Source organism: Podarcis cretensis (assembly GCF_951804945.1).
Source record: "Podarcis cretensis genome assembly, chromosome: 8".
Taxonomy (NCBI): domain Eukaryota; kingdom Metazoa; phylum Chordata; class Lepidosauria; order Squamata; family Lacertidae; genus Podarcis; species Podarcis cretensis.
This window is the reverse complement of record NC_137177.1, coordinates 37,403,817-37,418,485: the sequence shown is the minus strand read 5'-3', so window position 1 is coordinate 37,418,485 and position 14,669 is coordinate 37,403,817. Positions and strand designations below refer to the sequence as shown.

General features: G+C 46.0%; 1 protein-coding gene across 3 annotated transcripts; it reads left to right on the top strand.

Moving 5' to 3' along the window:
- Positions 1–47: 47 nt before the first annotated feature.
- On the top strand, positions 48–8,742 carry RHBDL2 (rhomboid like 2). 3 transcript variants are annotated; one of them, XM_079988474.1, is made up of 8 exons: positions 48–174; positions 575–811; positions 2,343–2,494; positions 4,509–4,621; positions 5,174–5,274; positions 6,086–6,146; positions 7,103–7,164; positions 8,354–8,742. In XM_079988474.1, the coding sequence occupies exons 2-8, from the start codon at positions 596–598 to the stop codon at positions 8,534–8,536; spliced, it is 888 nt and encodes a 295-aa protein (XP_079844600.1). In that variant the 5' UTR covers positions 48–174; positions 575–595; the 3' UTR covers positions 8,537–8,742. The 3 variants fall into 3 exon arrangements, with proteins under 3 accessions (XP_079844600.1, XP_079844601.1, XP_079844599.1); XM_079988475.1 differs by lacking the exons at positions 48–174; positions 8,354–8,742 and adding exons at positions 200–362; positions 7,258–8,312; XM_079988473.1 differs by lacking the exon at positions 48–174 and adding an exon at positions 222–362.
- The last annotated feature ends 5,927 nt before the right edge of the window (positions 8,743–14,669 follow it).

Sequence of the window (14,669 nt, the reverse complement as noted above, 5' to 3'; positions counted from 1 at the left end):
CCCTTTCTGCCTGGCTGGAACCCCCTAGGGCGGAGCCCGCTTCGCCTGCCTGCCTTCGCTCCGCCTGGCCCCGATCGCGACTCCTCGGCTTCGAGGGCGAGCGAGCGCGGCTGCTTCCTCTCCGCCTTCGCGGCCCGCCCCTTCGTGCTGCTTCCGCACCGCGCCCGACTCCAGGTGGGCGCTCGTCGGGGCCGCCGCCGGTGGTGGTGGACTGCTGCCCTGCCCGCCTCCTCCGGAGACACCTTCCGTCCAGCCTCGGAGCGCCCTCTGGGGGATCCCGCCAGCCGCGCGCCCTTCCTTCGCGACGGCAGCGGCGGTGGGCGATCAGACAGCCACGCCCCGGGCTTCTGCGAGAGGCGGAGGTGACTGCTTCCGACGGGGTCCCCGCGCTCGCCGTTCCCGCAGCCTGGCGGCGCGCAGCCCCGTGCGCTCTGGCCACGGCGCGCTCTGCGAGCCCAGCGCCGATCCGTGATTTGGACGGGGCGGGCTTGGGGTTGGGCTGCGTAGGGCGAGGCTGCTGGCGGAGAGCCGGGGCTTCCCTGACGATACCCGCCTCTTCTTCCTTGTTCGGCAGGAGCAGGCTGCGGCGGGCGCGATGGAGCTGGAGAGGCTGAGCGCCGAGGAGGAGCGGGCAACCCGGTCCCAGGAGGGCGAGGAGGAAGGTCGGAACCGTGCGGCCTGCCTGAGCTGCGATAGCCTCCACAACACGGTGTCCAAGTGGATGCTCCCGGAGGATTCCCGGGCCACCTATCTGGAGAGAGCCAACTGCATCCCGCCACCCATCTTCATCCTGGGCATCAGCGTGGCTGAGGTAGAGAGCTCTCCCAGGAAATGTTCAAAACTCTTCCTTACTACCCGACGCCCGCCTAAAATCCCAACATATTTTTCACAATTTAGGATGACAGACAATGTAATAGTCCAGGATGCCCTCTTCCCTGTGCGTGTGACAGTTTGAATCTGTGGTCTCATTTGCCTCCATGAGTAAAGTGTTCCTATTCAGTTACTTGGGGCTCCACCTAGCTGTCATTTTAAAAAAAAACAACAAAAAAACCCCATGCCATGGTGCAGCCTTCATGGGATTATATGATTTCAGAATGCAAGGGTGGAATGGCTGAAATGAATTCTTTGCCTTGTCAGGAACCTTGCGCAGGGAAAAGCTAGTGTGTCAAGGAAAAGCAGTCCATCCTCCTCAGTAAAAATGACTGCTACTATTCTGTGTGCAGGGATTCTTACTTTCTTCCTATGTGCATATTTACATGCTCTTTTCTGAGCATATGAAGTTCATTTCAAGTTAAGTGTCAGTTAATTGACAATAGAAATACTACTGCCTCTAAATGGGGAGTAAACATTTTGCTTTGCATGACTTTGGATGAATTGTGTGACTGTATTTAAACTAGAAATGGTCCAATGAGGGTCTGAAAAGACACATACCCATCTGAAAAGCTACTGCTGCTGAGGGATTGCAGGGTTCTTTCCAGTCTGCTTTGGAAAAGAGCTCAGAAATCATGACCGCCAGGGTTCCTCTGGTCCACAGAAAGTATTGTGTGTGTATAGAAATGTTATATTGTCTAAGGCTGCTTAGCAAGGCTCCTTTGAAACACATACTCAGAGATTTCATAGGAGAACACTGGCAGCAGTTGCCTTATACCAAATAATGATAGTCCCATCTAGCTCAGTAGTACCTGCACTGACTGGCAGCAGTGGCTCTCCAGGGGTTCAGACGGGGAGTTTTTCCCTATCCCTCTCTGGGGATTGAACCAGGTTCCCAATGCATGTGCAGCAAGTGCGCTGCCGCTGAGCCTGCCATAAAGGAGAACAAATATTGAGGCATGTGGTCACACAGTGCCACTAGTCTATGCAAATGTCTGGCTCCGTTAAGACAACATAGAACATTTATTCCAAATAATAATGAAACTCACAGGTGAAGAATACTTTTATTTTTATAAACATTTAATATTTGCAAAGGGAATATTTGCATGAGTTAACACTTCATTATCCCTTTGGAGCTGAGCTGGATGATTGGACTTTTGTCCTTACAGGCTGTGGTGCTTCATGGGTTACATTTTTTTATTCTTTGTTTTCTTTCTTTTTGTTAGGTTTGCACTTTTCTTTTTGTAACAAATCAATAAAAATAATTAAAGAGGCAATAAATAAAGGAAGACTCCTCTATCCTTTTGCCCTCGGTGCAGACTTCCTGTGCTCCTAAACTTTCAGATGCACCAGGTTCTGGCGACTCTGAGATATGGGCGAGAGATAGGTGGCAGCAATAGCTGCTCTGCCCTTTCGTTGTTTCCCTGAGCCAGTCTGAGTCCGACTGCAACTCTCTGTGTGTTTCTTTCTAGGTGGCCGTGTTCATTTATTACGCAGTTTCAAAGCCCCAGAGTCAGTGGCTCACCCTAGACTGGGAAAGCAACCAGAACAGTCCTTTCATTTACAGGCCTGACAAAAGGAAGGAAGCCTGGAGATTCTTGTCTTACATGCTGGTGCATGCTGGGTAAGCAACCCGTTGCATTGATTGATGGGAAGAAGACTTGGCCTGTTTAAAATAAAACAAAAATCCTGGTCTATGGGATCAATGCCTGGGTTAACTTTGGAAAGCGCAACGGAAACTAACAGGCTTTTAACCTCCTGGAGTTAAGAAATGATTCCCATCTCAAAGAGTTTGGATTGGAATGTGCATCCCAGACCTAATAAATAATTAAATAATAATAAAAAAATCCAGTAGCGCCTTAGAGACCATCTAAGTTTGTTCTGGGTACAGTGGTACCTCGGGTTACAGACGCTTCAGGTTACATACGCTTCAGGTTACAGACTCCGCTAACCCAGAAATATTACCTCGGGTTAAGAACTTTGCTTCAGGGTGAGAACAGAAATTGTGCTCCGGCGGCACGGCGGCAGTGGGAGGCTCCATTAGCTAAAGTGGTGCTTCAGGTTAAGAACAGTTTCAGGTTAAGAATGGACCTCTGGAACGAATATAGTTCTGAAGAAGTGTATCTGAAGAAGTGTGCATGTACACAAAAGCTTATACCCAGAACAAACTTAAAGGTAAAGGTAAAGGTACCCCTGCCCGTACGGGCCAGTCTTGACAGACTCTGGGGTTGTGCGCCCATCTCACTTAAGAGGCCAGGGGCCAGCGCTGTCCGGAGACACTTCCGGGTCACGTGGCCAGCGTGACATCGCTGCTCTGGCGAGCCAGAGCCGCACACGGAAACGCCATTTACCTTCCCACCAGTAAGTGGTCCCTATTTATCTACTTGCACCCGGAGGTGCTTTCGAACTGCTAGGTTGGCAGGCGCTGGGACCGAGCAGCGGGAGCGCACCCCGCCGCAGGGATTCGAACCGCCGACCTTTCGATCGGCAAGCCCTAGGCGCTGAGGCTTTAACCCACAGCGCCACCTGCGTCCCTTAGATGGTCTTAGATGGTCTCTAAAAGATGGTCTTTTATTTTTTTATTTTGACTGTGTCAGACCAACACGGCTACCTACCTGAATCATCCCAGACTTGTTAAGCTATATGAGTGTCTCCCCCTCAATGAAGCTGGGATGAGTTATGGATTATTCTTTGGTGGTCACCCCCTTCTTCTAAAACGGTGATTTTCTGGCTAAGCCTCAAGACAGCAGTGCACCTTCTATGATGTGATTAAGATTTTCAGTTTCGTGAGGCTTGGCCTTTAGAGCAGCACCTATTCAACCACAGCCATGTTGGCTCTCTGGCACAAGTGACTGAGTGGGTGACTTGTTGAGTGCCCCACAAAGAAGCAGGGTCCCCAAAGTCTTTCCTTTGCTGGAGACCTTGTCTCAGTTTCAATCTGGATCTAAACCGCCTTATGGCCCAGGGCTAAGAGAGTAGTAAGTGGCCTATGTGTGTCAGCACCTGTAGTTAGTGGTATGGGAGCAGCTCTGAAATGGATAAAAAAGCCTTACAGAGAATAATTAAAATTGCCCAGAATGTTATTGGGCTCCAACTACCAACCCTGGATGAGATCTTCACGTCTCGCAGCTTGAAGAAGTCACACAATATCCTGAGAGATCCCACCCATCCTGCTCACAACCTCTTTGAACTGTTGCCTTCGGGCAGAAGATATAGGACAATGAAAACACGAACTACACGCCTTCTGAATAGTTTCTATCCAAGAGCTCTGATTGCACTAAACAATGATCTCAGGGCCAGTTGTAAGAAATAGCAAGCAGTGAGTAGTAAGGAATGAGATAGGTTTTAGGTTATGCTATGCTTCTAATAGGTTGTGTTATATTCTGGATTATGTATGTTTTAATAGATTATGTCTGAATAGGATGAGAGTGTTGGAGATACGTGCAAATGTGTATGTGAATCCGGTCTTGGGTGTTTGATTTTCGTTGTTGTGTATACTGTGTATATACGGACAATGACAATAAATTTATCTATCTATCTATCTATCTCCAGCACTTGAATGCAGATTTTGTTTTTGTCTTAATCAATATAAACATAAGTGCTGCTTCGTCTTCTCCCTGTGCTCTTTTCCTCTGCAGCATTGAACATATCTTAGGAAACCTCTTTCTGCAGCTTCTCTTGGGGATCCCCCTAGAACTGGTTCACAAAGGTCACAGAGTTGGGTTGGTCTATATTGCAGGAGTGCTTGCAGGTGAGTAGGAAGAGAAGAGATTGGAAAACAGGCAGCACAGTCATGCCTCTTTCTATGGGAAGCTTTACCATATTGGTCTGAATATAAGCCTCACTTTTCCCCCAAATTCCGACAGTGAAAAGTTAAAGTGCAGCTTAAATTTGCGACCTTATAAAAATTGGCTTTTACAATAGCGCTGCTGAAACAGACATACGGTAAAATGGAACAAAAAAATGTTTTCTTGCCAATTTGCGAGCTTGAGACTGTTCATTTGCCATTTACAGGTGTGAATGCCTGCGGAATTGTAGCAATTGAATAGCGATTTGCGATTTTAGCGATTGTACTGTAACTTTTGAGGGCTTGCAAGATCAAAGGCTTAAATTGGCTGGAGTTACAATTCTACCAACCACAGCAATTTTCAGCCTATAGCCCAATTTTAAGGGAGCAGCTTATATTTGGATATTGTCTTTTTTTCTCCCCCCCCCCAAAAAAAAAATTTAAAGGTGTGGTTTATATTTGGGCCAATACAGTAATTAACCTGCCACAATCCTCTTCTCCCCACCATTGCTGCAGGTTCCTTGGCAAGCTCAGTCTGTGATCCTCTCCAGGGCCTGGTCGGAGCATCAGGAGGAGTCTATGCTCTCATAGGAGGATACTTCATGAATATTCTAGTGGTAAGGAGGTTGCTCAGGATTCAAGTGAAGTTGTTTGCAATTGGGGTTGGTATCAGTAAAGATATAACTACTCAAAGGTAGAATATACCTGTATTGTTGTGGGTGCGAAGCTTAATCCTAACTCTCTTTGCTCTATGGAGAAACAATTATTTTAGGCACTTAGTTCCACAAACCAAAGCCCTGCAAGGAACAGTTGAAAGAGCTGGACGTGTTTAACCTGGAAAAGGGAAGATTAAGGAGAGCAGCTCTCAAACAATTTGAAGGTCCATCAAGCAGAAGGTGGAGGAGACTCTCATTCTCTTTTGCTCCATGAGGACGAGACTAGAACTTTGGGGGATAAAGATGGCAGGGGAGCAATCAGGAGAAATGTCTGAATGGCAACGGGTTGTCAACTGATGAAGAGGCTGTCCCAGGAGGTGATGGGCCATTTGTAGTAGCAGACCCCCCATTGCAGACTCTGCCCTGAGCAGAGGACTTGACTAAATCACCTTCAAAATCCCTTCCAATAATATGATTGTATGAAAATGTAAGATACCTCCAGAACCCATCTCTAAGACTCACCCAAATGTTTCAAAGATACAGGAGTCCCATACCTTCTCTCCCCTTTATAAAATATGTGTTTTGGTGGTGGTGGTGAGGTAACATCTGAATCATAGAAACAAAGAGTTGGAAGAGACTTAGGGGTCATCTAGTCCAACCCCCTGCAGTGCAGGAATCTCAGCTGAAGCTGCCATGACAGATGGCCATCCAACAGCACCCTTAAGAGGTATGGGGTTGTTCAAAATTTTCTTAATGTTTTTGTTCTTTACAGAACTTCCGAGAAATGATTCCACTGTTTGGAGTTGTCAGATTACTCTTCATACTCAGCATAGGTATTTTTTAATGTGTCCCATTCTGATTTAATCTCTCTGTCTATCTGTAAACCCATTTACTAAGCCAGCCTCCTTTTTCTGTCCCGTGCTCACTCAGGCATACCTACAGTTCTTCTTTTATGTGACAGTTTATTTACATAGCTCCTTATTTGTTTAATATCATGCCTTTTATCCCAAAAAAGCAGAGTGTCTAATGGAAAACAATTTAATACAGTCATAAAATAATAGTAATAATTCAATGTTATCATCCACAGTTTGGAAGCAGAACAAAGTCTGGTGGACTGTTTTCTTTTCAAAGAAGGTGACCCTTGCTTAACTTGGTTGTAAAAATCATTTTAAGGCGTAGCAATTACGACTGAGCCATACAATTCAGGCTCTTCTTATATCTACAATGGTCTTCACCGCCACTACCAACTTCCAAAATTTGTCATTTATATATAAAAAGATTGCTCTTATGTACTTCCTCACTTGTGATGCCATAATCACAAATTTATTCCCCCCCCACCCATCTTCTCCCATCCACCCCCACCCTTGCTGTGATAGCAAAGTATTTTTATGGCCTCCCAAATTTGTCCCTTTTAACTTCTTTATAAATTTAGTTTTAGATTTACTTTCAATGTCTGCTTCCATGGGTGATACTGTGATGCCAAAGGTTTGGAGTTTTTTACACCCACAAATTTGTTTTTTTAAAAAAATACTCATTTACTTACCATTCCTAGGGGGCCCCTGCTGTGATTCTGTGAGGCCGAAAGGTTGTTGTGACCTTCCCAGACCTTCCCCTTTTTAAGAAATGGTGGTGCCCATTTCTACATTTTGGCCCTTAAGGACTTGACCCAGTGGGTCAATGTGGCCCTTGTGCTTACTTGTCCTGTCAGTGGTTCCCAGACAGGGAGGCTGCTCAGAAGTGTTTGAGGCCTTGCCCAGTTTTCTTCTGACCACTTGTCTTGTTTTCCTAGTTGGAACTGATGTGGGATTTGCTTTGTACAGAAGATTTATTCCCGATAATTCTGCGCCTCAGGTAAGCGTGTTTCCTGCAGCAGAGTTTCATTGGGCTCTCTCAGCTTTCTGCTTTGGGAAACTAACTTGGCATTCTCTTATTTCCCTTCACCAGATGCTCCTCCTTCCTTCAAGGGCTGAATCCTTCCGCTCTTCATGCTGTTGGCCTTTGGGACTGTATGATTTACCTGCGGCCTTCTTGCTCTCTCTTTTTCCTCTCTGGCACCTTACGCAGGGTTAGAATGAAGAAAGGCCTGTTCTGCGGGTCCAGCTCAGTGGCTGCGTTGGAGCTTCAAATAACACTGAAAGGAAGCTGAGGGGCACTTTGCATGCTGCAGGTTGCAGAGGAAAGTGGGTGGGCGAGGAAGCCTGAAGAGAAGTGGCTGCATGTGGAAAGAGAGTCCATGAACGGTTCCTACATGAAGATAGGGCCGAATGCTCTGTGGGAAGGGACCATTGGTCTTGAGTCAGCCTGGCAATGTGTTGGAAGGAAATCAGCATGTTCTCTTGGTCCATGCAGAGCAGAAAGGGGGTCCCCAATTGTAGGGGGGTGGTTTCTGTAGCTGGAGTCAGACAAGCTGCCTAGGAAGGGAGACCTGGCTTCCAGCAGCAACCAAGACAACCAAAAGCAGTTTCCACTAGGGGGTGGGTGCGGAGCATGTGTGGCTCACTCTGAGGTGGGTGCGTCCCTCTAGCAGTTGTTGTGGGGTCCTGCTGCCCCACCCTTGCAGTCTCCAGCCGGTTCCCCTTTTTTGTGGATTCGCCGGTAGGAATTCAATATCCCCCTGTTGCATCAGTGCAAGCATTTCTCCTTGCCAGGTGGAACGGACCCCCCATGATGTCTTGGGGTTTCTCCCAATCCTCCAGAATGGATTTGGGGAAGGGGGAAGAGAAGGTGGGAGCCCTATTACACTGGATAACGTGCTGGGTTAACCCCTTGTTTTTCCTGCCTGCTGCACGTTGGCAGGGTTGTTAGAGCTCTTGGAAGCTCTTCTTGCAAAGTCCTTGACTTGGGCCATTGTTCCTGCTTGCAGCCCCCGCCTTCCACAGTACAGACTGTGCTGAAGTCCTTCTGGACACTTGCTGGCAATTCTGCTCTGACTTTCCCTTGCACTATACTCGCAGCCTCTGTGTCATGATCGCTGCTTGATCCTCCATCCTAAAGTGGAACACCTGCTAAGTGTCTCTCTGTGTTTGTTTTTCCTCTTAAGGTTTCCTTTGTAGCCCACATTGCCGGAGGCCTTGCTGGGATGTCAATAGGCTATGTCATATTCAGCTGTTTTGATAAGAATTTCATTAAAGATCCTCGATTCTGGGTCTGCATAGTTGCTTACTTGGCCTTTGTAGTGTTTGCTGTATTGTTCAATGTGTTTTTTTCACCAGCAAACCAGTAGAACACGTCACCTGACAATGACTATGCAAAGCTTTAAAGGACAATATGAAGTGATTTTCTTTTCTATGGGTGATATTTCATTGCAACAGTGGTTTTCATTGTTTTTTGTTTTTTTAATCACTATCTTGCCAAAGTCAAATGTTGCACTTCAATGCTCTGGAAATATTTTTTTTGTATTTTAATATTAAACTGCAAGCATTTTCATTACTTCTTATGTTTAGAATTATTTTGCTGTGCCATAGCATATGCACAATATGATGATATTTCGTTCATATATGAGCTTGTTGATCTCTGCACACAAGAGCTCCTGCATGTGATCATGTCTTTCCTCCTTGAGATCAAAGAGATCAGTTTTGCCTGATTCTGTCCAGTCTGCCATGTTCTGACTACAGATACAAGAGAAATAGAATTTTTGAGGGAAGGCAGTGGGGTGGGGATGAAGCAGATTTTTAGACCCATTTCAGTTTGGCTTTAGGCCTGCAAAAGCTCCTGTTGCTCTCATTGGTTTTTGAGAGGGGGTAGGCGAGTTCTTCCCTGTGGATTCTTCCCAGCCTTTCAGTGGTTTTCTATACCACTGACCACAGTATCCTCCTGAAACAACTCTGTTGGGTTGGGGGTGGGGTTGCACTGTTATTATAGTGGCTTTGTTGACACTTTAAGGTTCCCACTAGAGAACAGCACTAGAGAACAACAAAATTCCCCTTCTTCACAACTGTTAATGTTACAGAATCTCTGCTGTTGAATGAGGAAAATCCCGGCCTTCAAATTATTCTAATTACTTGCCAAAACTTCCCAGCAACAGGAGAGGTGTCCTGTTCTTCGTTCTGGTTCAGTTGTTGTCCCCCTAAGTAGCAGGAGATTAGAGGCGACAAGTAGTTGGGGTCTTGAGTTAACTGAACCAATGTCAAGATTAATCCACTGGCTTTTACATTGTGTGTTCCTTGCAATGTTTAGACAGCCAGTTTAATATAAAAACACTGCAAGTTAAGCCAACTTTAGGTAAGAAAAGCTTTTTTGCCGTTGGATCTTGCAACTAATGAATAAGCTAGGCTCTTTTAACCAGGCTTTCTTTGTGAATTGCAGGCACAAAATGGTAAACTTTGGAACATTTTGCTAACTCCTTGTGCATAAGTTGGTGCATATTTAGGAAGAAAACTGGGTGTGTTACAAAATGCATTCTGGAAGATTGGTTGTTTGCAGGAATAGCCTCAGCGGTTGTGCCACTGCCATTTTCATGTGGGGAATGGATATGATAATTACAAGTTGTCCGTCAGGGGGTCCTGGCCAGAGCAAGGATAAATGACTCATGTCCTTTTATAGAGTCAGGAGGGAAAGGGCAGCAGACTCTAAGCAAACAGGGTTCCTGCAGGGCTATTCAGAAGACACTTGAGGACTTTGGGAGTAACCCCTTTGCCCCAGCCAGCCATTTCATGAAGCAACTATCCTGAGGTTCTTTTTAAAATGCATTCAGCTCTGTCTCCTGAGCTGTTCTTGGCCAGTAAGGTTAATCTCAGGCTGGAGGTATTAGGGACTGAACCTGGGCCCTCTGCATACCCCCGAGCTATGACTGTCCCTCACCGTACCTCAAAAAGTGGTTCCTGACTCTCTGCAAACACAGATACTAAAACAGGGAACATCTGTTTCCTGCAATAACAAGGAGAGGCCAGATCCAGTAGAATTATTCAGCAAACATAATAGAAGTAGGTAATTCAAGGAATGGGGTGGGGGAAGAGAGTCATTCAATGGACTAACTTCAGTTACTGAAGTTGCATTTAAAAAACGGGAGAAATCAGTTGCTGAAAGGCCTGTGGTGAAGTAGAGGCTGGCACAGAGGATTTGACTGTGCTGGGGCCTCGTTTCATTTAACTATGAAATCGGACGTGACCGATTGATTGCTACTCAGTGCCAGAACATATTGATCCACTGCTGGGAGCTCTCTCCATCTGGTTGTTTGCTTGTCCTCTGCAATATGTTCCTTAAATTGTGCAAATAAATAAGGTGGGAGGAAATACAGGTGCTCATGGCTTGCTAGTAATTGGAAACCAGCTAATTATTTTTGTATGCCATTATTGTGTGTGTGCCTGTCTAATTCTGATCGCCCAGGACTGTTCAATACCAGTGAAAAGAAGCAAGCTAACAAACTGATTTAAATATTGGCAATGTGTTTAGTTATTGTTCTCTTCCAGAAAGCAACAGCCTTCTTGCTTGCACTTTGGGCCCTGCCCATTTAGAAGCTGCATAGATGCATATTGCTTGCCTCCTGTTTCAAAGAAAAGAATGCACAGGCTCCAAGGAGAGAGGACTCCAGAGGGTGAAAAAAAATACACTGCCTCAGTTATCTGCCATGTGAAGAAACGAGCAATAAATGGTGGGATAAGTCTGCCAAGCTAGGCTAGCCTTGTACAGTATAGGAGCCTACCCTCTGAGGAGGCTGCCATGGTGTCTCATGGGACTAAGCCCTTAACTCTATTGGCATGCTCTAAACCAGGCATCCCCAAACTTGGCCTCCAGCTGTTTTGGGGCTACAACTCCCATCATCCCTAGCTAACAGGACCAGTGGTCAGGGATGATGGGAATTGTAGTCCCAAAACAGCTGGAGGGGTGATGCCTGCTCTAAACAAAGTAAACTATTGGCAAGAACCCATTTCACTGAAGGCAAACCTTGCATAAGAACCAGGCAGGCTAGCCCACCTGAGACCCAATGTAAAAAAACCCCACTCCTTTGGTCCCAGAGTTTTCTGCTGTGAATTGAACATCAATTTCACAACATCAATTGGTACTTCAATTAATTACCCTATTAATCAATAATCACTCCCAATTAAAACAAATGGGGTTTGTTGTTCCTTTCAGGTGATGGGCCTTTCTTCTGTGGAAGGTGAGTGGGGTACCTGATAGAGGCAGCCAAGGACAAATCAGCCAGCAGCTGATCTGCCTTTGCAGGCTACTCCTTGCTGTGCCCGCAGTGATGCAGCAAACACAAACTGTTCCCAGAGGCTGCAGGCAGGGCATGGGTGTATGTGTGTTTGAGACTGCATTTTATTCCCAGGTAACTTTGTGGGAACCTGCCTGGAAAGAAACAGAGACAGCATAATTTCCCTTTCTTTCCAGGGGCTTAGGGTAACACAGCTGCAGGCTTACAGCAGTATGTAGTGCCTTTTGGGCCTGGAACAAAGTTTTCTCCACCCCCCAATGCTCAGATCTTCTGAGAACTGGAAGGATTTGAAGCATGTGGAGTTTTTTAGACACTTTAAAGCACTATAGAAACATTATTATTCTACATTGTCCCTCAAAGTGCAGACTGCCTTGATGACTAGGAGTGCTGGTTCCCATCTACAGCTGGTTCACCAGCTATGGCTCCTTTCGGACAGAGATGACTTCGCCACAATACTCCATGCTCTGGTTACCTCCAGATTGGATTACTGTAATGTATGGCTGCCCTTGAAGACAACTAGGAAACTTCAACTGGTCCAAAAGGGCTGCCAGTTCATTTTTGGGCTCAACTGAAGATGCTCACACTACTTATTTATTTCATAAAATTTATATAGTTTGATTGCAAAAAAAACAACAAAAAACCCTAAAGCAGTTTACAACAAAACTATGAAATTATCAGTAAAAGCAGTTCAACTATTTAAAGATTCAAAAATCCTTGATGAGTCCAAGATGCACCCCCACCTTGTTATTTGGAGAAGATAATATTTGAAACTGGTCTCCTTGGCCCACATTTGGTCCTGCCAGAATATCTTCCTCTCTATATACCATTCCAGCCATCATTATTCAACAGCTTTTGCTGCAGGGCACAGGGAAACCTTTTTCCTACAGCAAAGGCAACATGAACTCTGCAGAGCCTCATGCGAACATCTCTTTCCCCTGCCCACTTTCCACCCTGTGACAAAATGCAGGCTCCACCCCATGGTTTCAGTGCCTGCCAGCTGTTTCCCGCCTCTTGTTTTGTTCACCATCTCATGTGATGAAGAGTTCCGGAGAGCTCAATAGGATCGCGCACAATTTTGTGACATGCCGGTTGGCCTAATATATGGCCTTAACGTGGATTATGGGTTTCTTGCTACCTGTTTCTGGATATGGAATAAAAAGAAGAGCCATGGCTCACACCAACCTTGGTACCAATAAGGTGGTAAGAGATGCAGCCTGCCAGCCTGTTATCCAGAACTGGGAGTGGAGGTCAGTTATTTGAACATAGCCTGGATGATTATTTCCTTTTGCCTATGGCAATTGTGATGGACCAGAAAATCCAAGAAGAAAAATAAACTGCACAAAGGCACAAGGGTTGATCTCTTCAATTCTGGGGTTTTTGCTTTTACAGCTTGATTATCATTTTGCTTCTAATGAAATTTTGAAAAGCAACTGTGGCTGCAAAGGGCTGATTGATTTATGTCCTCGCATTCCATTTTTTCCCAAGAAGAGAAAAAAACCCGTACCGTTTTGTAATGCCTATGGAATATGCAGAAGGTGAACTAGTTGCAAGAATCCACTGGGCTTTCAGAATTTGTTTTCAGCTGAAAAGGTATGTGCACTATTAAAATAGTGAAACAAAATACAAGAAGCCACCAGCTTCTTCCAGGGAGCAAAGCTTGCAAAATCTGAAAATCTGAATTGTGGTCAAGATGCAAATTAATGTATAGTGCATTATATGCAACTACCTCTTGCAAATGACTGAAGATATTGATAGAGACTCATGTAGTTTTTGTACAAGTAGAGATATATTTCAATCTTTGTTAGAAAGTTGGAGGCTCAAAGTATTCTACTTTTCAAAATGGAATTTTAAGGCTCCCAATGGAGGGATGTAGAAAGCATCCCGAAAGATCAGTATTGGGACCACAGTTTTTTAACTTGTTCCTAAATCACCTGGTGTTAGAGATGAACAGTGAGGTAGCAAAGTTTGTCGATGATACCCAATTATTCAGAGTGGTTAGAAACAGTAATGGATGTAATAATAATTTTTTATTTATACCCTCCCCAGCCAAGGCCGGGCTCAGAGCGGCTTACAAACAATAATAAAAACAAGAAGAATGATTACAACTTAAAAACAAAAATAAAATACATTAAAATAATGGAACATTAAAATATTAAAATGTAGCCTCATCGCAGGAGGAGAAGGAAAAGAAAAAAGAGAGAGAGAGAGAGGGAGGGAGGGAGGGAATCAAATTGGCTCCAAGCCAAAGGGTCTTACAGGCCCTGCGGAAAGAAATCAGATCCTGCAGGGCCCTGGTCTCATGAGGCAGAGCGTTCCACCAGGCCGGAGCCAGAGTTGAAAAGGCCCTGGCTCTGGTTGAAGCCAATCTAACTTCCTTAGGGCCTGGGACCACTAGGGTGTTGCTATTTATGGACCTTGAGGCTCTCTGTGGGGCATACCGGGAGAGGCGGTCCCCTAGGTACGAGGGTCCTAGGCTGTGAAGGGCTTTAAAGGTCAAAAGCAGCACCTTAAATCTGACCCTGTACTCCACCGGGAGCCAGTGCAGCTTGAAAAGCACTGGGTGAATATGCTCCCTTGGCAGAGACCCCGTGAGGAGCCTCGCTGCAGCATTCTGTACCCGCTGGAGTTTCTGGGACAGCTTCAAGGGCAGCCCCGCATAGAGCGAATTACAGTAGTCAAGCCTGGAGATGACCGTCGCATGGATCACTGTGGCCAAGTCGGGGCGGGAAAGGTAAGGGACCAACTGCTTGATGCGGCGAAGGTGGAAAAATGTTGCCTTGGCTGTTGCTGTAACCTGCGCCTCCATGGAAAGGGAAGCGTCAAGGATTACACCCAAACTCTTAACGGAAGGCAATGGCACTAATTGGGCCCCCGCAAGAGAAGGGAGTTGGTTCCTCATCCCCATGCCACCCCTACCTAGCCATAGGACCTCTGTCTTCGAAGGATTTAGTTTCAATCGGCTCCCACGAAACCATCCAGCCACAGCTTCCAAGCATCTGGTCAGTGTGTTCGGGGTCGAGTCGGTGTGGCCATACATCAGCAGATAGAGCTGAGTGTCATCAGCATATTGGTGACAGCCCAGCCCAAAGCTCCGGATAATCTGGGCAAGGGGGCGCATAAAGACGTTAAAAAGCATTGGGGAGAGAATTGCGCCCTGCGGCACTCCACACACCAAGGAGTGGCGCGACGACATTTCCCTCCC